The following is a 27,842-nucleotide window of genomic DNA, read 5'->3' on the forward strand; positions in this document are numbered from 1 at the left end:
CTTACCGATGGGGTCAGTGCTTTGAACACAGAGGTCCGAAGGGCCTGGGCTTCAGGAGCCCTGTCCCTGTGGCCGTTAGGGCCACAACCTCAGTTAATGGTGGGATACCTGGGAAGGAGTCACAGCACAATTGGATTCCAGGCTCGGGTTTCTTCCAGAAGTTCTCTGGGAACTGTTTTCCCAGGAGGATCTTCGAAGCTGCCCTAACGGGAGGCAGCCCCTGAGCTTCCTCCCAGGCCAAGGATTTATTCAATTAGTTGCTGAAATGCAGAGGCTTCTCAAATGTCTTCTTTTAAACAAAGTCTCTTTCTCCCATAACAAGGGCTCAGCCCTATTTGGAATAACCCTAATACTCAGTGCTGAATAGCTTCCCTCTATGTCTAAGAAAAGTGATGGTTCTGTATGAGTGCAAGGAATTCTGCATCCACCTCCAGTTTTCAGGGAACAAGGCAATGTTTGTCGATAATGAAACAGAAAAAAAAAATTCACAGAGAAAACACAGAGACAAATCATTTCTGCCTTTAGGCCTGAATATCTTAACAGATGCAAGTAACACCAACATGGTCTAGTTCCTAAAGGCCCGTCCAAAATTTAAACAGCATATGTTAGGAATTACGATTCTTCCATCTTAACTTTATTTAACAGAGGACATTCTTTTCCCAAAATCTACTGAGAATTGCACGTACTTCACTCTGACACATCTATGGAATGAGAACAGAATACCAACAGCTTGCTTTCCTCATAGATATTCTAATATTGTAAATTGAAACAATGCACACGGGCCTTATGGAAAAGACACAAAGTGACACTAGATGCAAACAGGACGTTAGAGATTCCTGGACTGAACATCAGGGCTAGAGGGCAGGCGGAGAGAGGCGGAGCACAGCTGTCCCAAGTGAGATTCTCCAGGGACCACTTCCCAAGAGAAACCACAACTTGAAGAAGCTTTCCCTGCAGGCAAGAAGCTTCCCAAGAGCAAAGGAAAAACAGGTAGAGAACAAAGAGTGCCTGCTTTTAAGCTAATAATGAGAAAACATGCACAGAAGAGGCCAGGATGGAAAGACATGCCCACGTCATGTCACCCCTTCTTCCAGCCCCAACTAGTACAGCATGGAGAGAGGCCTGGCCTACTTCGGGAGGAGAGTGGAGGAACCCAGTGCAGATCTCAGAGTTGGAACCCAGCACCAACCCTCCCATGATGAAACCCAAGTTCAGGGACTCTGCAGGCACCTGCCTCCAGGCCAAAGCCCAAGGGAGAAATTTCAAGATGGTCCTGAAGCCAGGCACATGACCCCAGAGGACAGCCAGCTGTGTATGCTGCCCAGCATCACCTCCAGCCAGGTGTGGAGGTCTTAGGCTCCATCACACAGCAGGTAAGTCAAACTGTGAGGGGTCATGCTACTGCCCCAGAGCCAAACTGGTATCAGTGGACTGCATGCTCTGGGTGCAATGTTCCAGTGTCATGGCTAACGAAGTATCCACCTATTCCTCCCCCAATGTCAGGCAGCAGAATGTTGAAAGTCATTATTTCTCAGGGGAAGAGAAGGGGCATTGTTACATTGCTTTGGAGCTTAGACTAAGAACAGAGCCGCATCCTCTGGTGCCCAGCCATACATCAGTCATTATGGGCCGTCTCCAGGCACAGTCTTCTGGAGATGGACTTCCCACCTCAGGGATTTCTCCAATCCACCCTGCACAGACTTGCAACAAACCTGGCCTTGGGATGCCCTCATGTGCTGAAACAGTGACAACACAGCAACTGCAGACAGGCAGATCTGGACATGGAGCACAAGCTAACACTGCAACAGAGACAGTGACCACAGAATCAGAGCAAGCTAGCAGCACGTGCTGAATTTCTAGGACAAACACATCCAAATTCCATTGAATAGCCAGCCCTTCAACACGCAGACATCTTTGTACACTAATAAGCATTAAAAAGTCTCAGGGAACTGACCTCACTTAATGGTTGTAATACTGCTCCAGATGGCAACACACTTTAACTGCAACAAGGTGTTGTCTACCACATGCCTTGTTGCATTAGCCATCATCAGAAATAAAAAGAACACATGTTGGCAAAGATGTGAAGGAAAGAGAATGTTTGTACACTGTTAATGGAAATGTCAACTTGTCCAGTCATTACAGAAAACAATATGGAAATATCTGAAAAACTAAAAATAGAAACACCACATGGCCCAGCCCTCTTATCCAAAGCCTGTCCAGGAGACAGATGCACCCCATTTTTGTTGCAGTGCTATTCACAAGAGCCAAGCGGTGGAAACAACCTAGGTGATTTTCAGCCGATGAATGGATGAAAAAATTGTGCTTCACTACACAATAAATGCCATGCAGCCATAGAAAAGGCTCAACCTACAGAGTGTTATGTCACATGCCATTGGACAGGTACAGAAAGACTCTCATGACTTCATGCAAAATATTTAACAGTTGATCTCATAGTAGTTATAAGTCAGGGAGAGACTCCCAGAGGATTGGGAGAGCAATAAGAAGCGGAGGGGGGGGGCAGGGAGTGGTTGGCTTAAGAGTACTGACACACAGTTACAACAAAGCAGACTTAAGATCTGATGTTTCATTGCACACTTCGGTGACTACAAGTAACAATAGTGTTGTAGTGCATGTCTCAAAAAAAGCAAAAAGAACTGACATGGATTGTTTTACCATAACAGAAGGAGAACTGTAAGAGAGATTGACATGCTTATCCTGATTTGCATATTACAAAACACACATACACCCCACAGTATCACATGGTACCCTATAAATGCATGCAATCTTAAAAGTCAATGATAAAGGGAAATCAGAGGTAAGACTTTTTAAAGAAAGGCTTGGAAAGTTTCTTCAAAGGAGATGCCTGCAAGGCTAAAACTGCACAAGCTCTGGCTGCCCCTAAAACTCACTCAACCCTGAGTCAGAGACGTACCCATCATGTACCAGGCTGACATAACAGATAGTTGGGGAAACCCTGCAAGATCTCATGTGTTACAGCAGAAGGGGATCACCCTGGAGGCTTCCCTTCAGTTCCTCCCTTTCCAGAAGCTCAGGAATAGGCCCTGACACTCACAGCCCCTTAGGCTGAGGTGGCACCTCCGTGGCTGCAATGCTGGGAAAACCAAAGGAAGGAGAGCAAAGCTTTCAGACCCAGACCTGGATGGAAGCTTAGCACCCTTCACCAAAGCATCTCCTCTGGACAGACAGGGTCACCTGAGCCACTATCATGGGTGGCCTTTCATGTGACATTCTGAAAATTTTGCAGCAAAATTACTGTGAGCTGAATTCCTCAAAGACCTGAGTGCCTCTGTGCAATGCTACATATTCTCAATTTATCCAAATTCCCTTACTGGTCTCTGTCCTTCCTGGGAACCCAAATTTCTTGATTAGAACTGAGCTTTCCTTGCAATGCTGGGACTAGGGAAAGCTTACACTGGCTGGCATGCAGAGGAGCCCTTGCCTACTGCTGCCCCACATCCCAGTGAAGGTTCTGTGGTCTCTTTTCTCTTGCTCTGGAACCCTGTAGACAAGCTTGGGTTCCAATCTGGTCTCCTGAGTCATCTCCACTATGTCATTGGTCAACATTCTCCCACTCTCTTGGTGCTTAGGTGATATCATCAGTCTTCACATCCAAGCCAAACTAGGTAGAGGATCTGTCAGACTGGTGGGGCAGCCCCATCAGACATCAGCAGGATGTGGGCAGTGATGCTTTATTTGGAGTGGGAAGAGTCTTGCTTTGCTTTGTTTTTGGGGCTTTGCATAAGAAAGACAGCGTTGGAGGATGGGGATGAGCCAATCCTGCTGGCCCAGGACGACCAGCATTGCACAGCTCTCACACAGCTACAGAGCACTCTGCTCACCTTGGCCCGTGTCTGCAGGTAGGGCTCCGTGGGAACACACCGTGTACCCTGAGATTGACAAGGAATCAGAACGTATTCACAGACAGATGGTTTGGTTTTCTTTGGTTTAAGCATTCCTTGTTAAATAAATGTCTGTGGCTTCCAACCACACCATCTGAGACATTCAATGACAGGTCTTGAAATGGGAGGATGGATGACGTCACTTGTGGAGCCTCTGGCCCCCCAAATCCACTGCCAATCTGGCTGCACAGCAAATACTGCTCCTTCCCTTCAAGGAAAGGCCACAGCAAACAACACTGGCGGACTAAACACCACGTCTCTGAATGAACAGTGAATGACACGACAGAAAGATCTTTGTCATAACAGAACGAATTTCTTCTTTCCCCGTTTGTAACACCAAGAGCTGTTTGTACTTATTTTAGGTAAAAGCAAGAAAGGGAATTAGATAATCCTATCCTTCTCTGTTTAAAATCTGTAATTTTTCCTTAGGAAAAGGAAATCTTTATTTCCCTCTCTGTTTTTCAATTTATATTCAGGTAAGAGTTAAAGATCATTTCCAAAAGGTGACTTTTTTCTTCAAAGAGAATGAAGAACTAAAATTAAGTTAATTTAAAAAGCACTCAGGAATTCTATCTTTGTTTCTAATGCCCCTCAAATTCTCTGAAGTTATATTTTTCCAAAATTAGTGCAAATTGAAAGGAGACTTCATTTTACAGTTGCTCAAAAGAACGTTGAAATGATTAAGTGGGAACATACATGCAAAAGTAAAATTTCATTTTAAATGAAAGTAAAACAAAACAAAACGTACACTAACATAATCATTATTACAAAATAAAAACACGGAAAAACAACTAGCATTAGCTTCTTTTTCCAAAGAACAGCATTTTCAATGACTATGTCCTTAGACACTAGAATCACTGTCGTATGTGAACATCACATGCCTCTTGTTTCATAATTAATGCATGTTATGTTAATGGAAATTTTCATTAGTCTACATGCGAAGTAGACTGCATGACGAGTCTCCCCTATTCTGCTAGCACACACAGTTATTCTACGCATCGCTGGATTCTCATTCTGTCTGACTTGCTGGTATTTACTTCACCCTGAGGGACTGCACACCACTTCATGAGTCACCCCAATTATGCTCTTGAACAAGCCACAAAGCAGCAGGAAACAAAATTCACATTTTCTCTCTATAGATTTAGTCTTCCTGAAATACTGGATTTTTTTGTTTACTTTGTTTCGTTTGCCTCTTACCTTAGGTTGTTTGCAAAGGTAGCGACAGAGTTCCCCGATATACTGAAACACAGTCACGTTATACTTCTTGCAGTCATTCCAGAACTGGCTTGCTGAGAATTTCTTCTTTAACACACAAGTGGCACCTGCCAGAAGAGGCAAAAGCTGACACCAGAGCAGAAGAGCTCTCACGAGCAGAATTAGCATAAGATGTGAAGGATGCGCACTGCACAGAACATTTGCTCACTTCGAAGGCTTTCATAATCCATCGTTGATCATTTACATCACACACATTTGAAAACATTAATTTTACAGTCCAATAACTCTTAAAATGATTTGTGTTACAATTCTGCATCTGGAGTGCAAGTATGCTTTTGGCAGCATGGAGGATGAAAGCAACCATCACAGTAGGTAGCATAGGTGCGTGAGTGTGGCCGGAAATAAGCATCTTCACAGAGACCAGGAATATTCATTTTTGACCTTGAATACTTGCTTACTATATTTTGAAATCCAAAGTTAGCCTCAAACTTACCCTGAGGCCATGAGAGTTGCAAGACAGCACCAACCACATGCTCACTGATGACTTCAGAACCTAAGTTAGTAACTTGGTTTTGACATTTAGTATGGGCTATGTAACTAAACTGTACAGATAACTTCATCTTGAATCTCGTCTTTGTTTATGGTGACTCCCTCTGTCACATTCTATGTGGAGTATTCTAAAAATTATCTCATGCCAATTTAGACATACACAAGTAGCAGTAAAACATATCCACCTTCTTATGTTATATTGGGACTAATAATGGACACATATTTAAGATTGGAGTCTATGACGAGCTCCACCAGTTGACCTACTGAGTGTCTAGGATCAACAGTTTGCAATGATGGGCATAACACTTTCTTCATGCAATCACATATGCAACGCCAGCCCATTCCTCCTACTTTGAAAATGTGGAATTTTTCTTTTCCTCTCCTCCACAAATCTTGAATCTGGGTTGGCCTGAGGTGAGTTGCTTTGAGCAGTGGGATACAATAAAATAATCTACATGATTTAACAGCACCTCAACGCCCACATTCACCCCCTTTGAAATACACCTACCACCACCACTTAGGGAGTCTGGGTGTAGACCACCAGAGGACGAGCAGTTTCCAGAAGAGAATTCAGTCACTAGCTAGCTCCAACCACATGGCCAGGTCGCCAGGGCAGTGCCTTTTTCAGTGCAGCACTACCATGCAGATGTTCTGACAGGGAGCTCCTTCATTAAACCTTGTAACAACGTTACCCGTCTGTCCGCATTCTGCATTGGGCAGTTCGAGTTGTAAAGTTCCATCTACCCTAATTCTCTTTCCTAGGCATCTGAAAACTTATTGGAAAGAAAAGAAAATCTCACCCAACTCAACACATCCCCCAATGCCCAGGAGAGAGGCTGAGCTGTGGTAGAGAGGGAGGGTTATGTAGATAATGTCATCCGTTGTGCAGCCGAAAGCCCACAGTCCTGCAGAGGCTTTTAAAGCCTGCAGCTGAGTAATCACAGCTGCCTTTGGTAGCCCTGGAAGAAAAAAACAAGAGGAAAAAATATATAATGAGAGCAAAGTTATGCTGGCATTGAACACAGCAGCCATTGAGACCAAACACACCGAGTACTCTATCCTTATGCACTCCTGCAGAGCCAAAGTTGCAAAACACACATAGTGAATTAGAACTCTCTAGCCTCTTTTTATCAAGATTGACTTACTTATTTGAAAAGTGAAATTACGAAAGAGGAGAGACAGAGAGACAGCTCCCATAGGCTAGTTCACTCTCCAAATGGCCATAATGACTGGGACTGAGCTAGGCAGAAGCCGGGAGACACAGCTTGGTCTGGGTCTCCCACGTGGTTTCAAGGGCTCAGGCACCGGGGCCATTCTCTGAAGCCTCCTCAGGAGCATTAGCAGGGAGGACCTGCAATGGAGCAGCTGGGACTCAAACTGATGACCACACGGGATGCCTGCATCACAGGTGGATACTTAACCGACCTCACCACAACACTAGTCCCATTATAAAACCTTCGTACAAATTATAGCTTCAGTATTGGAAATAACATTAAGACAAAACACAACGTATTACAAAAAAAATAACACTGAAAATTTAAAAGAGTAGGAAACAATGAACAAAACAAAAATCTACCAAGAACATTGAACATTAAAAAAAATGAATTGCAAAGACAGATAGATGATGGGGAACTCTATAGAGGATTGATTTTCATAATCATTAAGTTTATTTTTTTAGATTTACTTTATTTTTATTGGAAAGTCAGATATATAGAGAGAAGGAAAGACACTCCCCAAGTGGCTGCAATGGCTGGAGCTGCGCAGATCCAAACCCAGGAACCTGGAGCCTCTTCTAGACTCTCACATGGGTGCAGGGTCCCAAGGTTTTGGACTGTCCTTGACTGCTTTCCCAGGCCACAAGCAGGGAGCTGGATGGGAAGTGGGGCTGTCGGGATTAGAACTGGCGCCTATAGGGGATCCTGGTGCATGCAAGGCAAGGACAAGGACATAAGCCACTAGGCTGCCGCATTGGGCCCCATAAGTCCATTTCAGTGTCTGGTGATGAATAGCTGCTTGTATTCTTCTAGGACATGACTCTCGTCACAGTACATGTTCATAGTATTTCCTGTGTGGTTCAGTTCTGTTTGAAATGTCATGAATTGAAACACACTGGAATGAATATCTCTGTTATGCACTCCCATCTCCTTTGCCACACTTCCCTGTTGTCTGAGTATGAGGAAACCCATCCCACATGCAACTGTGCACACGTGTGTCAGACACCGTGCTGCTGAGCCGGCCGCAGCACCTCTGCACAGTGCCTCCTTATCCAAGTGCGCACACCATGAGAGCGGAGCCAGCCAAGGATTGCTGGCTTCTTCCGGGAAATACAGCTTTAATTCATTAAAAGCTCCTAGGATTTCCTCAGCTGAAAGGAATGTTAATGCAGACAAATGAGGCATTTTAAAATGTTTTGATTATTGCCATATTACAGGGCCAATCCATTCATCTGAATTTTCCACCAAATGCTTTTGACTGAATGAAAAAAAAAAAAGACACAAAGAAAACCACTTTCCTGGCAGCTCCTGGAAATCTTCTTTTAGACACTCTGATGGCATCTAATTACCAATCCATCATCACGGAGGCCTGCTTGGCAGAGTGGGAACCACCACTGCATGGGACGCCAGCATCTCCTGGCAGAAGGCCAGCTTGATGGTCAAGCCATTTCCAGCTGCTCAGGTTTCTGAGCGAGCTCTCCATAAATGTGCCTGGGAGGGAGCAGGTGATGGCCCGAAAACCCGGCCCCTGGCATCCACGTGGAAGACCCAGAAGGAGTACTTGGCTCCTGGCTTTAGCTTGGCTCAGAGCTGGGTGTTACGGTCGTTCGGGGAGTGCACGAGAGGATGGAAGATCTCCGACTGACTCTACCTTTGCTTATTATTCATTCGGATGGATAGATGGATGGATAGATCCTTAAAACCTGTCAGAATTGCTTGGAATTCAATTGAAAATTTAACTTTTTAAGATGCAGTTATTTTTATTTGAAAGGCACAGTTAGCAAGAAGGAGAGACTGACAGAGATCTTTCATTTGCTGCTTCACTCCCCACATGGCCCACAGCCAGGAGCCCGGAGCGTCTTTGGGATCTCCCGTGTGGGTGCAGGGGTCGAAAGGCTTGGGCTGTCTACCACTGCTTTCCCAGGAACACTGGCAGAGAGCTGGACCAGAAGTGGAGCAGCCAGGACTCAGGCCAGTGCTCATACTGGATGCTGGCACTGCAGGCAAAGGCTTAAACCACCACACCATGGCATCATCCTCCAAATCTCTTTTCTTCTGCAAAGGTCACCAAATCTTCAAAGCGTGTTTTGCTTTTTTTCCCCAATCAGTAATACATAGATAAATGAAAACATTTGAGCACTTTTAGACCCAGTGAGGACATGAATTGTACATATATTAGACAAAACCAGTTGCCACCCAGGAGGCAAAAGTGAAGTAGGCACTAGTTTTTCTGTTAGATTTGGTGGACAATTTAAATCTTCCTTTTTCATAGTCAAGCCTCTGATCACTCTGTCACACCTCATGTGTTTTCACAGTGGAGTTCCTTTAGGGTACCTCTATGTTAGCAAGTGTCTAGAGTTCAAAAAGTCACTGAGCTTGCTGGATTCTTTTTATTCTTTGGGGAGCCTCTTTTTTTCATTTTTTTTTTTTTTAAGTCAAGCACTATGGGAAGTGTGAAGGCACAGATCAGCACCTGACTGAATCATTTGGCTGCACAGACACCTCCTAATTTTTGTCAGTGTTTTCATCTCTTCTGTAAGCATTAAAACAGCTGTTACAGTTGTATTTGGAAAATGGTTGTGGTCTACAAGTTTTCTAAGTCTACGTGTTCCACATAAAGTCTACTTGCTAGGGCTGGCATCATGGCACAGCGGGTTTAGCCATGGAGTGTAATGTCAGAATCCAATGTGAGTGTTGGGTCAAGTTCAAACTGCTCCGTTTCTAATCCAGCTCCCTGCTAAAATGCCCGGGAAGGCAGCAGAAGATGGCCCGGGAATCTAGACTGCTATTCTGTCAGGAGAGATCCAGCTGGAGTTCCAGCATCCTGCTTTGGTCGGGATCAGCCTCAGCTTCTGACGCCAATGGAAAGGTCTCTCTTCTCGACTCCCCTGCCACCATACCCCACCCCCACCTGTAACTTGGTGGAGAAAGAAATTCTGCTTATTATTCCACCTTCGCAACTGTGATTTGTTTTTTCTCAGCAGCAAAAACACTTCTCTTGTTTTTTATTTGTATCATGCGGTAACCATGTGCTCAGTATGACCTAATACTAATCACTCCCCAGAATTTGATTTTTGTATTTCCCTTACAGAGTGCCTCTCTTTTTTCCCCGGTGGGAATTACACTTTTGGAAATTTCAGCATTTCAATCATTGGAGACTGATTCGGGGCATTTAGGACTAGGAATTTTGAACTTTCAGGATTTCAATATTTGGAATTTTATCATTTAAGATTGCATCTTGTGGAATTATTACTGGCAGCAGCTCCATACATTGGTGGGCTAAACAAGAATTTTCCTTCCAGTTCTCTTTGTCATAATACTAACTTCTTATAAAAAGTCCTCATTGTGGTTTATGTGTAAGATTTACTGTTACAACTAATGTGTGTAAAAGAACTACGTACTTGTTGGCACCTGTAGCACAAACATTTTTTATGTTGTTACTTACCTACTGTTTTCTACTCATAAGCTCTAATAATTGTATTCAGCTAATATAATCAATTTAATAAGAATTTTCATGTTTATGGTTACCATTAGCAATCTTACATGCTTCACTCTGTATTTCATTATCATTAATCCTGTTTCTACCATGATATGATTAACCTGTAGGATTTAGTTGAACTTTAGTATATCCTGTCAGTTCAAAGGGCCACACTAATTCCAGAATGTTTTTATGCAGACCTCTGCATTCTAAATTTACTTCATTAATACAGTTATTTTGCAGGGCTAACACAATGGCTCACTTGGCTCATCCTAACCCCTGCAACCACTGGCATCCCATATGGGCACCAGTTTGTGCCCCAGCTGCTCCACTTCCCAATCAGCTCCCTGCTTGTGGCACTGAGGATGGCCCAAGCAATGGGATGCTGTACCTGTGTCAGGAGTGATGGGTCAGCCAGCCAAGCTCTAGGTGCGCCCTTTCTCTGCACCCTCATTTGCAAACTTAAGGCACCTGCTGTGAAAAATGTGTCTCCCTGATGTGGATGCTATTTTCCTACTGTCTGCTTTTCTAGGACTAGATCCTTTATGAAAACAGACCCTAATGTGTATTATGCCAATTTTAAGATCCAGAATTCTCTATTCCCCATGGCCTCTCTGGGTTAGCTCTCGCCCCACACAGGGCTCTGATGCTGTTTTTTCATGTTCAAGCTCCCAGCTATTCACCTTTACCTACTTGGCTTAACCTTCCTCATGAGAAAGTACTTCAGAAAGTGCACAGAAAATCACATTTTGGTGAATCCTATTTTGATAGGAAAAAATGGAATCTATGCCTATGTTTTCCACAATTCACATTTTCCAGTCTTTTTGAAGATTACTTTTAGACTGCTCTAGCTTTGAACTGACATTCTGACCCACACTTGCAACTGTTTCTATCTCCTAACCCAAGTCTCCCTCAGATAAATCAATTCTGTTTATTTCACAGAAACTCAACTCTGATTTGCCCTTGAAGGCATTGTGGGGTTTTATATTAGACTTGTTCTCCAGGAGTTAAGGGGATTGGCTTCAGAACCTCTCAAAGACACTGATGCACAAAGGTTCAAATCCCTTAAACAAAACGGTGTGTTATTTGCATTCGATTTACATAAATCCTCTAGATTACTCATCATATCAAAACAATACAAATGCTATATCAATACAGGCTACACTGCATTACTCAGAGAATAGTTATAAACCAAAACAAAATTGCACACACACACATTCAGCTCAGAGAAAAATGTTCTCAAAATATTTTCTATCTGTGGTTGGTTGAATCCATGGAGGCAGAACTCATGGGTGAGATGGGCTCCCTGCAGTCAAAAGTAAGCAGTTCCGCTCACACAGCGTACAGTCAGCGGGGCCACAGCACTACTCGGAGGACATACCAGTCTCCCTGAGTTAACACATGAGGTGAATAAAACCAATGTTTTCCTGGGGCTTTTGGCCACAGCAGCACACTCAGTTCTGACCCAGTCTGCAGTGACTCACCAACACTCTGATTCGGCTGTTTCAAGTCCACACTGGTGCAAACCCCCTGATGTATTTCCTTGCCAGCTTTGTGCTCCATTTCCGAGACCTGGACTGGGATTTGATCTAACACATGAACTTGGTATTCTCTGACCTCTCACCCAAAAGAAGTCTCTGCAGCTATTCTTAAGAGCCTGGAACCCCACAACTTAGAAAGTTTCTTTTGGGGGCAGTGCACTGGTATGACAAGCTAGCCCTCCACCTGCGATACTAGCACTTCATAGGAACACGGGCTCATCTCCTGGCTACTCCGCTTCTGATCCAGCTCCCTGCTAACAGCCTAGGAAGGCAGCAGAGACGACACAGTCCCCGGGCCCCTGTCTCCCAGTTTTGGAAATATGCAAACAGGGTCATGGTGGCCTTTGGGGAATGAACCAGTGGATGGAAGATCTCTCTCTGTTTCTCCCTCTTTCCCTATAATTCTTTCAAATAAAAATAAGTTAATATACTTTAAAAGATTTATTTATTTTCACTGGAAAGTCAGATTTAAAGAGAAAAGGAGACAGAGGAAAAAAATCTTCTGCTGGTTCACTCCCAAAGTGGCTGCAATGGCCGGAGCTGAGCCAATCCGAAGCCAGGAAGCAGGGACTATTTCTGAGTTTCCCACATGGGTGCAGGGTCCCAAGGCTTTGGGCCGTCCTTGACTGCTTTCTCAGGCCATAAGCAGGGAGCTGCATGGCAAGCAGAACAGCCAGAACATGAATCAGCATGCCTATGGGACTCGGGCCTACATAAGGTGAAGACTTTAGCCACTAGGCTATTGCACCGGGCCCTAGCCTTGACTGTTAAGAATGCAATGCCTTGTTTTTCCAATTCCAGGGAGCACGTCTCATGGCAACCAACTTGAAAAATAACATTTCAGCCGGAGTCTAATCAAATACAGACGAATCCAACTGTTCTCAACTATATGTTATCCCTTCAAACCACTTTAGTAAACCAATCAGGCAGTTCCCCTTAACAATTTGATTACCTTTTGGTGAGTAATGATCTACTTAATTCATTATTAAGCACCCAAGGTACTCAATAGCTTTGTTTTTTTTTTTAATACAAGAGACAACAGAGATGAGAAATGAGGTTGATCAAATGGTGAAGTAGCTCTGGTTTTAAAAGAAAAGAAGAACCAGAAGAACAAATTAAGTCTGCTGAAACATCGTGCAGCTCGATTTGTAAAGATTTGTCTAAGCACACGAGCACATGGAAGATCTCAAGGTTCCCGAGCCACAAGGCTTGGGCTTCCTGTTGATGGCCTTGCTCAAATTCATGTGCCCAAAAAAATCACTTTTCAATTTTTTATTTCATTCCTTTGCAAGAATCACACAGATAAACGGGTTAAGTACCTTCAGGATATTTTCATAGAATATTCTTTCCAAAGTATTATGTCTTTTTATAGTTCAAAGTCAGACTGAATTTATACTGACAATTTGATACAAATTAGCATTTTCCAATTCCTTTATCAAAGCTGTTCCAATCACTGTCAAAACCAAACCAAAAAGCAAACAAAAAAATAAACCCATGGCCTACACTACAATCAAAAAGAGATCACAGATAGGCAGAATATGGTTTTTGCTTTAAATATTTATTTTATGTTATTTGAATGGTAGAGTTATAGATGGAAGAAAAGACAGAGAGAGAGAGAGACAGAGAGATGTTCCATGTGCTGGTTCACTCCCCACACAGGCACACTGGCCTGAACTGAGCTGCTCTGAAGCCAGGAGTCAGGAGCCAGGAGTCTCCTCCAGGTTTCTCTTGTGGGAACAAGGGCCTAAGGACTTGAGTCACCCTCCACAGCTTTCACAGTCAATAAACAGAGAGCTGGATTGGAAGTGGAGCACAGGGACTCCAACAGGCGCCTACATGGAGTACCCATGCCAGAGAGAGAGACGCTTAGCCTAATATGGCATGGTGCCAGGTGTCCATCATTTAGTTTTTTAACATAAGAAAAACACTTCTGTGATAGCAATTGTTGCTACTTGTACATCTTACACATAAGACATTAGTAACAGAATATTTTAAAACATCTAAATCAAATCCCCAATCATAATTATAAAAACCTGTTTGTTCACTGCTGAAATAATCCATTTTTTTCCCTAAAAATCAATGCAGCAAAACATTTGACTTCTCAAACAGTGTGTTTTTAGCTACTTGAGACCGTTTTATGTATCCTCCCAAATCCGCAATGCCTTTGAGATGTCTGGTTGTTACATGATCACGTTACCTGATCTATTAAGATCGGGAAAGGGGCCACAGATGCTTAAATTGTAGGCATCTATAAGAAGATGGTGCCTCGGATCCCACGGTGAGGAAGACAGAGAACTGTTTCCCAGTTGAACGCCAGTTTAAATACAGAAGGGGAGTTTGAAACTAATCCCTTCCTTTTTGGAAATCAGGATTGGGAGGAAGAGAGAACTAACCAAGATTTTACCAAGAAGCCAACCAAATATCACCCGCATTGCCCAACACTGGTGGAAGCACGAATGTTCGGGGGCCCTTTGTGCCAAGTGACAGCTGAAACAACCTTTTCACCCACATGTTCAAGTTCTAAGATGTGAGAATCTTAGATACCCCGTTCCCTTCAATGACAAAACTAGCTTTGCAAACACATTGAATAGGTTCAGTTCTTCTTTAAATCTTAAGAACTAGGCCATACCTGTGGTTCCAGAGGTAAAAATATAAAGATATGTGGACTTGAGGCTGGAGGCCCTGTTGTGGCTCCGTGGCACGGGGTCATCAGATGAGGTGCTCAACTTGTTTTTGAGAGAAATCACGCCTTGCGGAACAGAATCTTGCATCCCCCAAACGCTGATGTCTTTGAGGAGACTCGGCAGCATTTCCTCCACAGCTTCAAGCAAGTCTGAAAAAAACCAAATGGTTAGTGAAAAGTAAATAAACTGAAATCTCCCACCATTCACCTGAGTTTGCTTTTATGCGCTGGGGCTGCCGTCATTTCCTGCACACATTATATGAACAGTATCACAGCCATTCTACGGTTGTGTTTGAACAAGACTGTGAGAAAACAAAGTTATCTCCTGATGGTTAGTACACGTAAACCAGCTCAGACTGAATTTCAGAGATTCTGTTATTCAAATGATGTCTTCTTTCCAATGTTTAAATAGTTATCTTTCATTTTCTGTCTCTAAAGGCGGGGGTACTGTACTAAACATTTTACTTGAACTACAATTTGGTGAGTCATTTACTCCAAAATCCATCAGTCTGCTACTGCTCAGTTTTGCTACCAGGCAAAACATGTGGGAAAACCCTTGATTCCTCTGAAACTACGAGATCATTGTGGCTTAGAGATCATCTCAGCGTCAAAAGCAGTAAGACTGACACGGAGAAGGCTATACGACATGACAGGTGAGAGGGGGCTCAGAAGAGCGCAATGTTACACCCTGGGCAGCACCAGAAGACGACAAAATAAAACGAACAGGAGTAGAAAACCCTAACTAGCTGACATGTTCACATGTGAAGGTTTTGGAGTCTCGCAAGATCAAAGGGCTGAGCTGAAATACAAGGTTGAAGAAGGAGGAACCACAGAGAGCATCTGCTGTGAGGGTGTTAAAAGAGCAACTGCTGGGAGTGGAGGGATAACACGGAGTTCATCTGGGAGATTAAACTAGATCTTCTTAACTTGCCCACTAAAGCAGGGGTGAGGCTCATCTGCTAGCAGGACTCAGTGGAGTGAAAAGGACTAGAATAGAAAGCAGGAGTAGGTCCTGGGAGGCCACGGCAAGCCTCAAGGCAGCAGGCCCTTTACGCCATGATAAGGAGACCAGAGGCATCACTCCTCTATTCTTTCTTTTAAGCCAGGAAGGCATCTTCTTTTTTTTTCAGAGTGCAAAAATTTAGTTATTGATAACAGCTTTTTTAAAAATGTAAAATCCTTTGCTGCAACAGATCTCTGATAGTGAAGTTCAACTTTGATCATGTGCCCGGCCACCCTGCTCTCATTATGCTCCTTTTCTGGATTCCGGTTTTCTGAACATCTCTACGAACATCCTTGGAATCACCACTGGCCTTTTGGGCTAAAGGCAGGAGCGACAAGGACTCACAGCCACCAGAAGCTGTGAACAGGCACGGGAAGTGGGTTTTGGCTTTTTTTTTTTTCAACCCTGGGAAGGGAGAATGGTCCTGCTGGAGCTTTTATTTTGGACTTCAAACTCTTCAAATCATGAAAGAACAAATCTCTCTTGTTCTAAGTCACCCGGTTTCTGTACCATTTTATAGCAGACTGACAAAAATAAGCATAACAATGTCACAAGTTGGTAGACGGTGTTTCTAGCTCAAGTTTGGTGAAAACCGTGCATTACATCCTCAAAGAGATTACAAAAATATGAAATTGTGAGTGCTAGCACAACAGCTCAATAGCCTGATCCTCTGCCTACAAGTGTTAGCATCCCATATGGGATACCATAGCGTACCGATTACTTCGTTTCTGATCCAGCTCCATGCTTAAGACATAGGAAGGCAACGGAGAGTGGCGCAAGTCCTTAGGACCCTACACCCACGGGAGACACGGAAGTAGCTCCAGCTCTTGGCTTCGGAGCAGCTCAGCTCCAGCCATGGAGGCCATTTGGGTAGTGAACCAGTGGCTGGAAGATCTCTCTCTCTGTGTACATCTGCCTTTCAAATAAAAATAAATGAATCTTTAAAGAATATTAAATGTACAATTTGCTCTGATCAGAATGCCCCAGTACATGCATTCACATTTGAAACCATTTTTTATTTTGAAATGATATTTCACAAATATAAGCTATATCCCACTTAAATCTAAATACAAAATACTACTCTAAATAATTCCCTAGAAACCTCTATCAGTACCTGATTAGCTCAAAGAAAACATGTCAGTCACGGATTGGTTCTGGTATCATGCAAAATACTGGGGAAAAACACATGATTTGCTTTTTCAACATCTACAATATAAATTAATCACAAAGCAGCAGAGAGTAAAAATATGTCTAATCAAGTCAAGAAATTCATCAAGAAATCCAGAGGGTTGAAACACAGAAAGGTAAGGAGTTGATATTCTGCACAAAATTGGGCATGTGAAATGCTGTCGATAATGTTTTATTTCTAAAACAAATCCAAATAAAATAGGATGTACACCTTCAGAGAAAATACTGAGCTCTACTTCGCTTCACGGCATGCGCTGCGCAACAATCACTTTGACAGGAAAAGTGAAAAACCACAGGGGTGGCTGGAAGAGCAGCCAGTCACGGAGGAAACAGTGGAACCAGTCTGAAAACAAAGCAAAACAGAGTCCTACATTTTGTTCTCGCAAGAGTTTCTGGCATTTTGAAATTACAACCTCATGTCTCTGTACTGACTCATTTGATTATCTTAATTGCAAATCTCTTATCTGGAATTAGGAATTAACATCACAAATTTTCAGATATTCTTACGATATTCATGCCTATACTGAGAAAACAGGTATAAACAACATGATGAGTTATAGTTCCAAATCTTTGTTGAACTTCCAGAGTCTAAAAAAACCAAACAAAAACAAAAACATAAAACCGAGGATATTTACATAAAGCGCTGACTTTTACAAGTAAAAAGAAGCTTAACAGATTCCCAGGAGTCAGAGACGGAATCTTAATTCCTTCATACATCATAGTTCAGCTGATTTAGCTGAGTCAAAGTTACCAAACAGGACTTTATCTCACTGACTTATTCCTTCCACCATGGTTGGAAATAAGAGCGAGGCAGTGAAAGTCAAAATCAGCATTTAAAGTCGTGCAGTGGCTGAAGTAAAATCATCAGTTATCACTGCTAATCTCTCTCAATAAAATCAAAACTTGCGGGCTGTTTTGAAAATGCATCCTGGAGGCAGGCATTAGGTTAGTCCAAGTTCAGAGGCCTGCTTCCCATTGTGGACCGCCCGGGCTTCAGCCCCACCTCCGACTCCTGCAGCCAGCTTCCTGCTAAGAGCCGAAGAGGCAGTGCTGCTGGCTCCCAGCACTGGGCTGGCCTGGGTGCCAGCTCCCAGCTTTAGTCCCACGCCAGGCCTGCCCATCAGAGCACTTGAGGAGTGACCCAGCACATGGGAGTCCGTTAGTGTTTGTTCTCTCTGTTGTAAATAAATAAACACATTCAAGAAGGAAAGTAAATCCTGGATACGAAGTCCTGACCCCCCCAAAAATGACATTTGTTTAAAAGTTTCAGTGACTCTTCACTCTATTTCATGCGGATTCAACAGACGTCTGGCTAAAGGATCTGAACTGTGCACCATGGACCCACTGGTCTGTCTTACAAACTGACTACCTGCACTTCCTATAATCTTGAGCAAGGCCTAGACGGCAGACTCCACCTTTTTTTTTTTTTTTTTTTTTTTTGGTCAAAGCAGTAAGAAATGCACACTCTTTACCTTTCCATTTGAAAAGTATAACAATAGGTGGGGTTACGAAATACTGAAGCAGGAAAGTTTTGCCATGGCACCAGTCTTTGCGCATCGCAGACACTGGAAAGCCACACCAGGGCTCCTTGCTATCCCGTGGCCGTGGGCCTCCACAAGGGCCACATGGTGACAAAGCATGTGAGCTAGCAGGGGCAATTCACCACCGTCGGCGCACCCCAAGCGCACCAGCTCTGTGTGGGACATGTTCTGGGAGGTGTGAGCTCCCCTCCCTACCAGTGCCGCACCACGGGGCTGTTCTAGGTCACCAAGGACAAGCAGCTCTAGGTCATCAAGCAGAGGTGAGAGGAGCCGGGCAGCATCCTGGCCACCACGAGGAAGGTGGCCTTCCGAGAAGGGCTGAGCAGACCCCACTTGTGAAATAAACCCCTCTGGGTCCTCAAAAGAAAAAAAAAAGTACAAAAAACAGATCAAATGGTGACTCCCTGCCTAAGGTCCTTTGCGACTTTTAATCCAAACTGATATACTGTTATGCATTCTATAATGAGTGTAAGTTTCATATATTCCTGTTATGCCACATTATGAATGAAGCTACGGGTGCTGTCCTATAAACTGCGTAAATCATTTTATTCTAAAAAAAAAAAAAAGCTACTTCCCTCACAGGTGAGGAAAGGGAGTCAACGGGATGGCAGCTAATAAAACATGGTAAACATTGGACTTTCAACTTTGGCGCAGTACCACATCTAGTGTGCGATCATGACAAACGGTGAGCTGGAGCTTTCTGGACGATAAAGCAATAGTCGGAGAGTCCAGAGAGAAGTTACAGATGTCACTCTGTTGTGACACCATCCGATGTTGCAAAGCACTTCAAAGGCTTGTCAGAGATGCAACAGCATTATGTGCTATCTAGTTTTAAAAATGTGGATTTAACAGCCTTAATAATACTAAAAACACATATATACATTTTTAAAGTTTTTTTTTTTTTATTTGCTACACAGAGTTGTAGAGAGAGGGAGACACAGATCTTCAATCTGTTGGTTCACTCCCCAGATGGACGCAGTAATTGGAGATGGGCCAATGTGAAGGCAGGAGCTTCCGGGGCTCTTCCATGTCAGAGCAGGGACCTACGCACTTGGACCATTCTCCACTGCTTTCTCAATTACATGAGCAGGGAGCTGGAGAGAAGTGGAACAGTCAGGACTCAAACTGGTACCCACATGGGACGCCAGCACTGTAGGAGCTGACAGGTACCGGTGTCTCCATTTTAAGAAGACTGAAATTAAGGAATCCAAAGGCAATAGAAAGTTAGAAAAATCAACAGACCTCCATTAAGTTAATCTGTGATTGAGTATGTCATAATTCAGATGTAAAATCTATTCCCTAAAATTTAAGCCCCATATTGTACTGCCATTTCTTACAATTAGTCTTTTTATATTTAAAGTTGGAAACTGTTGTTGATGTTATGTTATGGCATTTAATTGGTCGGAATGATATTCTGCCAGCTATGTCTTCAGACCAGAGTTGGTCTCCCCAGGAAACTGTTGAATCGAGCTGGACAATAAGATACTGGACTCTATGCATGGTACATGCTTGCACTGAAAGAAACAAGACTAGATTTGAGCTGCAATACTGCAGTAAGGTGGAGCAATCCACCATGGGGGGAGCGCACGGGGAGGGGATGGGGGAACATCAGAGCCTATGAAACGTTGTTATAAAATGAAATGCAATAAAAAATATATGTAAAAAAATAAAGCTATTCATTAGATTTATTTGAAATGGAGAGAAGAGAGACAGGGATTTAGCCACTGGTGCTAAATACTTGTAACGGCAATGTGCCTGGTCAAGACTAGTCCACCAGCGCAGAACTCGGTCTGCCTCCTCCCTGGGCTGCAGGGGCCCAAGCACTGAACCATCACATGTCACTACCCAGGGAGCATCCTGGCAGAAGACTGGAGCAGCGATCCAGCAGGGACTTGAACCCAGTGGGTTTGGGGGTCCCAAACGGTAATCTGACACTGTAATAAACACTTGCTCGCATCATTATTATTTTCAAAACTAGTTGTCCCACACCGTTCTTTGTCTAGTTGGGTGCTAGATCACGGTTGTTGATGACTGTAGCTTTATAAAGCTTTATGGAACTGATTGTGCTGCTAATCTCTCACTGAACAGCATTATTTCAAAAACAATTTCTGCTTTGAGGGTATCCACTGATTCAAGATGAAGCTTACAATGAGTGTCAAAATTGCAAAATGGCCTAGCCTCAGCCACTGTACATCGGGGCACTGAACTTGCAAATGGAAGGTTCTTGTCTATCACTGTCTCTTTAACTATGCCTTTCAAATGAATAAATAAATCTTTTAAAGTAAATAAATTTAAAACATAGAAATCAAGAGAAGAAAAGGAAAAATTCAGGGTAATAAAGGAGAAAAAGGGAGGGACGGCAAGAGAAGGAATGAAATCAAGACAAAGACAAGGATGAAGTCAGCAAGTCTTCATGACATCCCATGAGGAAACTGGGTTCCAGCCACCATGCTACCTTGGTTACACGCAGTAGCCCAAGGAAAGCCCTTGCCCACAGCCATCCTGCCCTCATTCTAATACCTACCTCTACGGTATGGTGGTGACTACAAAAAGTGAGGTGCTAAAAACTTTGCAATCCAATAAAGTATTTTTAAATGGAATACATCAACATCATCATTAGCACCAACTATGCCAAAGGTTATAGAGATAATTACATACAATTTTCTAAATGATATACAAGCCTCCAAACCTGGTTCTGTTTAAGGAAGGGCAAATATGGATCAGTAGATGATAATCTTGGCACCTGACATCATTAGTAAATGCCAGGGTCAGAAAAGTGTGTGTGTGTGTGTGTGTGTGTGTGTGTGTGTGTGTGTAGTGGGAGGGGGAGAAGTTTAACCTTTAGTAAGCGCTGAAATACCACTTGGAATTTGGGATGCTACTTGACAGACACAAGTATCTGTTCCCAAGTGTTCTTGAATCTTCCAGCAATGTAGGGAAGGAATAAGTGCTTCAGTAGCATGTTGATGTTTCTAAATATCTATGTATGGAAAACCTGATTTCTTAATATTGGCATCTTTTCATATTTATACATCGTCTGAATGTATTTGTGATTTGCAATTACATTGAAATTCCATTGCCAGTCCTGGAAGCAAAGGGACTATATAATTCAGCAAACGGTCTCTTCCACCAGAGACTGGAGTCTTAATCCTTAATCTAGAACCCTCTAAGCTGTGTTCCCTTAAAAAAAAAGTTACACAAAAAATGGAGGGAGGGAGGGATTGAAGGAAGAAACAAAGTGGCACAGAATTTTATCAGTAAACTACCTTGAACCCATTGTTTTTTATTAATGTTACACTAACATGAGAATTGTAGTAACTATTTGTTGTTAGTTCCTTCAACAATAAATAAAAACATAAAATCAGTTACTTCAATCCTCTTCATTTCAGTTCCCAAAGTGCTTTCTATGACGTCATCTTGACTAAACGACAACTGTTGATACTTTTGTCAAAGATGACAACAAACTTGTTTAAAATGTGTTCTATATAACCAATGGACGAGACAGCATCCATAAAATACACTAGAATCATGTGCTCAACGTCCTATTTCAGATTATATATGCTTTTATTTTTCTTATACCGAGCACCATATTCTGTGGTAGCAGTGAAATCCAAATGAAATTCCATATTAAAAGCCCAGGAGACTCTATAATCATAACAGCAATTAAATGCACTAAGAACCTAGTTATCGCATACGAGGCACTCAGCTAGCCACTTTATAAGAGCTCTGCCCTTTAATTCTCAGAATTACACTGTGAAGTAGATGAAATTATCACCAGTTTACAACTACATGAAGTAAGTCTCAGGGCATTGCCTTTCATTACACAGTGAGGAAGCGGCAGGTCATGAGCTCCACATTTGGCAGGCTTATCCCCATCTGAACCACTCGACTCATCTTTCTAACAAAAGTTCCTCCCTGGGAACATGACATTAACAAGTCATCTCCATCAGAAACATCCAACAAGAGTCTGAGAAGTCCGAAATGTAAAGCTTAAAAAAATTACATGTACTCCATAGCGTTCACACTTGACACTCAAAACACCAAGCCTACAGTAATTCAGGACAAGAACATCAAGTTCAGAAGTGATTGATAAGCTACCTCTCTGTCTGTCTGTCTGTCTCTCTCTCTCTCTCTCTCACACACACACACACAAAATTCATCAAAGTAGAACTCTCATTTACGAAAACCACTCAATTTGTATTTGGGAGGTTGCCTGCGAGAATGCAGTGCGGAGCATATGGCCGATTTCTCCAGCCGACTACTTACTGAGAAAATCAACTAAATACAGAATACTTCAAAAGGTCCATGAGAAGCACATATTGTGAAACAACATGCATGATATTCAAAACAATTTTGCACCAAAAGAAACATCTTTTCTCTTTTAATTATTTTTGCCCCATGTACTCTTTGAAGTGATCTTGTAGTCTTGGCATAAAACTCTAGTACCCCAAAGTGGATTATTTTTTTTAGTTTTACAAAACACACAAAAAAAAAAACCAAAAAAGAAAAAAAGAAAGAAAGAAAGAAAAGAAAAGAAATAAAAAAAATCGGCGTTGGAGTTAAAAACAAAAATGGGGAAGTGATTCAATTAGTTATTGGCAGGCAGGCAAAGCAAAAACGGCCCCAAGTCAATCTGCAAAATTAACTGGTTGTAACTAAGCCACAGCTGGGTCAGCAACAAAGCGTAAACACTCTTTTGAGGGGTAATGGGCTCTGTGCACTGCGTCCCATTAACCAGGGGGGAAGAGTCTGGCCCAGCTCCTCAAATTGGCGTAAGCATCATGGCCATGACCATCTTTTCAGGGTGGCCCACTCAGGGAATTTACGGCATTATTAATTCTCAGCAATAATGTGCAGTTTACATTCATTTCAGAAACTCAGCAATTTAATTAGATTGAGCAATCATGCAGGAAATAGGATGAAATGGCCAAGTATGCCCATGGATAACGTTGAACATTTTTCCTGCTGTATTCACTGTCTCCTATACAAGTAGAAAACAACATTTACCCACATTGGCAAAATTCTGAATGACTTATTTATTCTACTTTCTGCTACCTTGAACCTGTAGCACATGAATTAGTGAGAAAGTCAACCTTGGAAGAAAGACATAAGTAGAAAAAAAAAAGGTACAAACAACACACTGGTTCTGGCTTCTACAACTGCACAGCCTCAATAAAATCAGTGTCCCCCAGAAAACATGTAGTACTTCACTGGGCTCTCAGCTGAGCTGCAAGGACAAGGCAGAACTAAAAAGACATGCTTGAAGGGTTAGCTCATTTTCTGACACCAAATTGGTATTTTTTTGGAGACATGCAAATATCATGCAGTAACAGTGATCTGGAGAATTCTATGCTTTTACAAACAGAATAAAAACTTAAATTTCTGTTTCATGTTGTTTCAACCTGAGGAGCACCTATGAATAAATCCTACTCCTCACACCTGTGTACTTCATGTGAGACTAAAAACCATATAGCCTATGGCAACTAAGTAACATTGTTCACATTTGTACTTCATTTTGGGAAGCAGCCCAGCTCCCTAGGTTCTTGGTTAATTAGCCGCATCTTAGCTCCTAGGCCATGAGAGGTAGAACAGGCGGAAGGAAGGATTTGATGTAGTGGGGTGGGAGAGGAGAGCTGGGGTCAGGGGAAGAGAAAGAGGCCTAGGCCTCCCTGGGCACGGAGTGCACACACGGCAAGAACAGACATGAGGTTTGAAACGTTTGCACAACAGGTAGGTTTAATGCGTTCTGCAAACGCATTCATGTAGGGTGAAGTCATTAGAGATAAGAAGTCAAGATGACTTTGCTGCCTTTCTGATGATGGTATAAGGGGCTAGTCCAAATCACAGCCAGCAGGTTCTGTGTCCTGGCAGCACAGCCCTCCTCCCCGTGGTTATTCACTGACCTACAACAGAGTTCAGTGATCCAAGGTGGCCATGTGTTCAACCACCAGCCACAGGACCGGAAACCCCTTTGGCACCCTGGATCTGCATGCTCTGTCACACCCCCAGAACATTCCAGAACCAACCTCAAGACACGAAAGAGCCCCCTAGGCCGACCTCAGTCTGTTCCCTACCTGCGCCCACCACCAGGGCAGCGGGCTCGCAGGTGCGGATGCAGTGCAGGAGGCAGTGGGCACGGATGTTGGAATTGAGGAAGGCCACCACGCAGCCCAGCTTGGCCAGGCCGAACCATACATGGATGAAGTCGGGTTCGTTGGTCATCAGCAGCGCCACCGTGTCCCCCTTCTTCAGCGAGGAGTGGCGCAGGAAGACGTGGGCCACGCGGTTGCTCCTCCGGTCCACGTCGCGGTAGGTGTGCACGTTCCCTTCGTAGATGATGAAGGGTTTGTGGGGCTGCCGTTCAGCCTGGCTCAGAAACTTGTCCAGCACTGTGACCAGCTTTCCTGACCGCTTGTACACCTCTGTGCGAATGCCATAACGCACCACCTTCAGCAGGAACCAGAAATCAGCCCAGAAGTAAGGGAACAGGAGCTTCTGCACCAAGTGCAGACAGATCAGCCCGGCCCCGACACCCGCTAGCCACGACACAAGCATGGGGGCCACGAGGCCCGAAGGCAGCTCCTGTCCAGGTGCTCTCAGCTTCGGCTCCAATGCAAACCCTGGGTCCGCTCCTGCACTACACCTTTGCCAGGGAGAGGCAGCTCCTGGGAAGTCTGCAGCGAGAAGGTGGCCCGAGGCGTGCCTGTGGATGGGACCTGGGACCCTGGCGGCTGCAGAGCACACCGCGCTGGCTTCCTGCGGACCCTGGCACCTAACCTTGCTCCCCCAACGCCGTGTCCAGCCTCTGGGTGCGCGCCCTCACTGAAGCTCTCCTGCCCCGGGACGCGGGTGGAGGGTGGCTTTTTCTGACGCTGAGACTTGGAAGCTTGAAATGCAGCCGGGAGAAGCTGCGTCGATTGAGGCAGGCACAAGCTCCTGTCTCCACCCCGCCAGAAACCACGCAAGGCCCCCGGGGCCACGCCTCGGAACCTAAGGGCTTCCGAACACTGCCGGCGCCGCCCCCAGCCCGCCCTCGCCCGGGCGCTCGCCCCGCTCGCCCGCTCGCCCCGGCACCAGGCGGCCGCTCCCACTCCACTCTGAGTGTCCTTGGGGCTGGACAGCCGAGTCACCTCCAGACACGGCGGGGGCTTACCCGCCTCCTCCCCCTGCCTCCAGGCTGCGGGCCAGCCTAGCCTCCACCGCGAGGACAGCCTGAGCTGCTTAAGGAATATTTGAAGTCTGTTCATAAGACATCACAAAATTTGTTCCTTTGGCTTTTTTTTTTACACAAGTATTTTTGAAAACATATACCGATTGGCTGGTATTGACATGTATCTTGGGACTTTTTAAAGACAGGATTTTTTCAGGAAGTTTTCCAAAAATCTTTGAGAGCTGCAGTCAGTATTTACAACGATGCTGGAAATGGAACATAAAGGACAAAAAACTGTCAACTCTTCCTAGTTAACCATAAAGTTGTTTCAAGAATGCGGCACACCTGACACAGCTTCCAAGTGGGGGCGGGGGGTGGAACTGAAACAGGAAAGTGGAAATAACAAGGAGACTGTACAGAAACACACTGTGTACAGAAACACACTGTGGGGCAACATGACAGTGTTCGGTTGCGCGTCCTCCCGCGGACACCCGCACTCTGGCCCTGTGCGTGCGCGTGCGTGTCGGGACTAACTGCAGCCCTCACACCCTTCCACGTGCCTCGATCAGCCTAGCCTGTCTCCTTTCCGCTTCTGTCTTGCAGCTGGGTTCTAGCTAATAATGGATTTCTTAATAATAAAAATGATAATAAACAAAAAAAAACAATAATTCCAAAACCAAATTGGTTTTTTAATCTGAAAATAATTACTTCAAGTCAGAACAAAAATTCCCCAAAATGACATGGACTTTAAAAACCCTTTGATGTAGATAAAGAACATGTTTTCGAGGCTTGCTTAGGGCCTCACGTCTTTTCCATTTACAGACAAATTTTTCTTTAAAAAAAAAAAAAGTGTTGATATCAATGCCAGAATTCATGGCAGCATCACATAGTTTGCAATTTAAATTTCTAAAACACATTATGCTACTCTGGTGTTATTATTATTACTATTGTTATGGACCTTCTAATACCATCCCAATACATGGAACTGGGTTTTTAGGAACTGCTGATATAAGTGAGCCTAGAATATACTTGGAACCATAGATTCAAAGCTGCCTGATTTAGTAGGAGGAATAACAAGCAGATACTGCCAAAACTGATGCTTCCCCAAAGCACCTTTCTGCTTGCAGTCAGGCCGCGGCACAGAGAGGCAACGAAAACCCGGGGACAGGGGTCCTGCGTGTGCTGCTACTTCAGCACGTGTTTCTGTTCCCATTTTGTTCAGGAATTTTGCATTCACTCTCAAATGCTACCAAAGAAAGCCAAATAAAACAGATACAATGAATAACTAAGGCAGTAAAAATTTGCAAGTTAGTCAATCACTGAACTCCTAAAGAGAGAAAAGCATGGAAATCATTTAGCCATTTCTGTTGCTCAGAGACAAAACAATCATTTTCAGATTCCTTTTGGAAAATAACAAAAATGTTGATGTTTTAAATGTTATTGGAAGATAAAGACGTTAGGATTAAACTCTGCAAAAAGAAAAACTTATTTTCAATCCATGTAGCCTTACCCTTTCCTCATTTGGCTTTCCTTCCACTCAGCTCCGACGCAGCCTGAGCTGTGCTGAGGATGAGTGGCTCAGATTGAAGTGAGATTGAACGGCATGCTGAGGTGCAGAGGGACTCGTCAAACGTCTCCAGGGCTTTGCCACTGGAAGCTGAGACCCCAAGGAGTCCTCTGGTGGGAATCAGCATTTGGATGATGGGAAGCTTGGGTGACAAGTTGGATTAAGAGCCCTAATATTGGCCTGGGTGCAATAGCCTAGTGGCCAAAGTCCTTGGCTTGCACATGCCAGAATCCCATATAGCAGCTGATTCATGTCCCAGGAGCCCCATTTCACATCCAGCTCCCTGCTTGTGCCCTGGGAAGTAATCAAGGATGATCCAAAGCCTTGGGACCCTGTATTCGCGTGGGAGACCCAGAAGAAGCTTCTGGCTCCTGGTTCCTGGCTTTGGGTCAATTCAGCTCTGTCCACTGTGGCCACTTAAAGAGCGAATCATTGGACGGAAAATATTCCTCTGTCTCTCCTCTATGTTTAGCTGACTTTCCGATAAAAATAAATGTTTTTTAAAAATCTCTAATATTGTTGATAACAAAATACCATGGTGGGTGAGCAGAGTGGGCCTATGGGCTTGGAGTGTCCAGACTGCTGATGTGGCTGGGGAAAGGAGACAGGTGCAGCAGAAAGGGGAAGGAGTTGGTGCCTCTGATCATGAGAAGGAGGCTTAACACAGGGTTTGTCTACTTCACAGTTCTAACCCAAACAGGACTCTGCTCAGCTTTCAATCACCGCTCTAAGATCTGATACTAACTTGGGTTTGATGGGAAGCTTACCCTTCCTATACTATAATGCTTATTCT

General features: G+C 43.8%; 1 protein-coding gene across 1 annotated transcript in view; it reads right to left on the reverse strand.

Annotated features, from left to right (window-relative positions):
• SLC27A6 (solute carrier family 27 member 6) overlaps positions 1-25,265 on the reverse strand; it is a 50,684-nt gene extending 25,419 nt beyond the window's left edge. The window contains exons 1-4 of the mRNA XM_004586376.3: positions 24,407-25,265; positions 14,547-14,750; positions 6,485-6,643; positions 5,118-5,242 (exon numbers count right to left, since the gene is read on the reverse strand). Of these exons, the coding sequence (XP_004586433.2) occupies positions 5,118-5,242; positions 6,485-6,643; positions 14,547-14,750; positions 24,407-24,887 (969 nt within the window). The 5' untranslated portion in view covers positions 24,888-25,265. The remainder of the gene's footprint in view (positions 1-5,117; positions 5,243-6,484; positions 6,644-14,546; positions 14,751-24,406) is intronic.
• Between the last annotated feature and the right edge of the window lie 2,577 nt (positions 25,266-27,842).

This window comes from Ochotona princeps, chromosome 19 (assembly GCF_030435755.1).
Source record: "Ochotona princeps isolate mOchPri1 chromosome 19, mOchPri1.hap1, whole genome shotgun sequence".
Taxonomy (NCBI): domain Eukaryota; kingdom Metazoa; phylum Chordata; class Mammalia; order Lagomorpha; family Ochotonidae; genus Ochotona; species Ochotona princeps.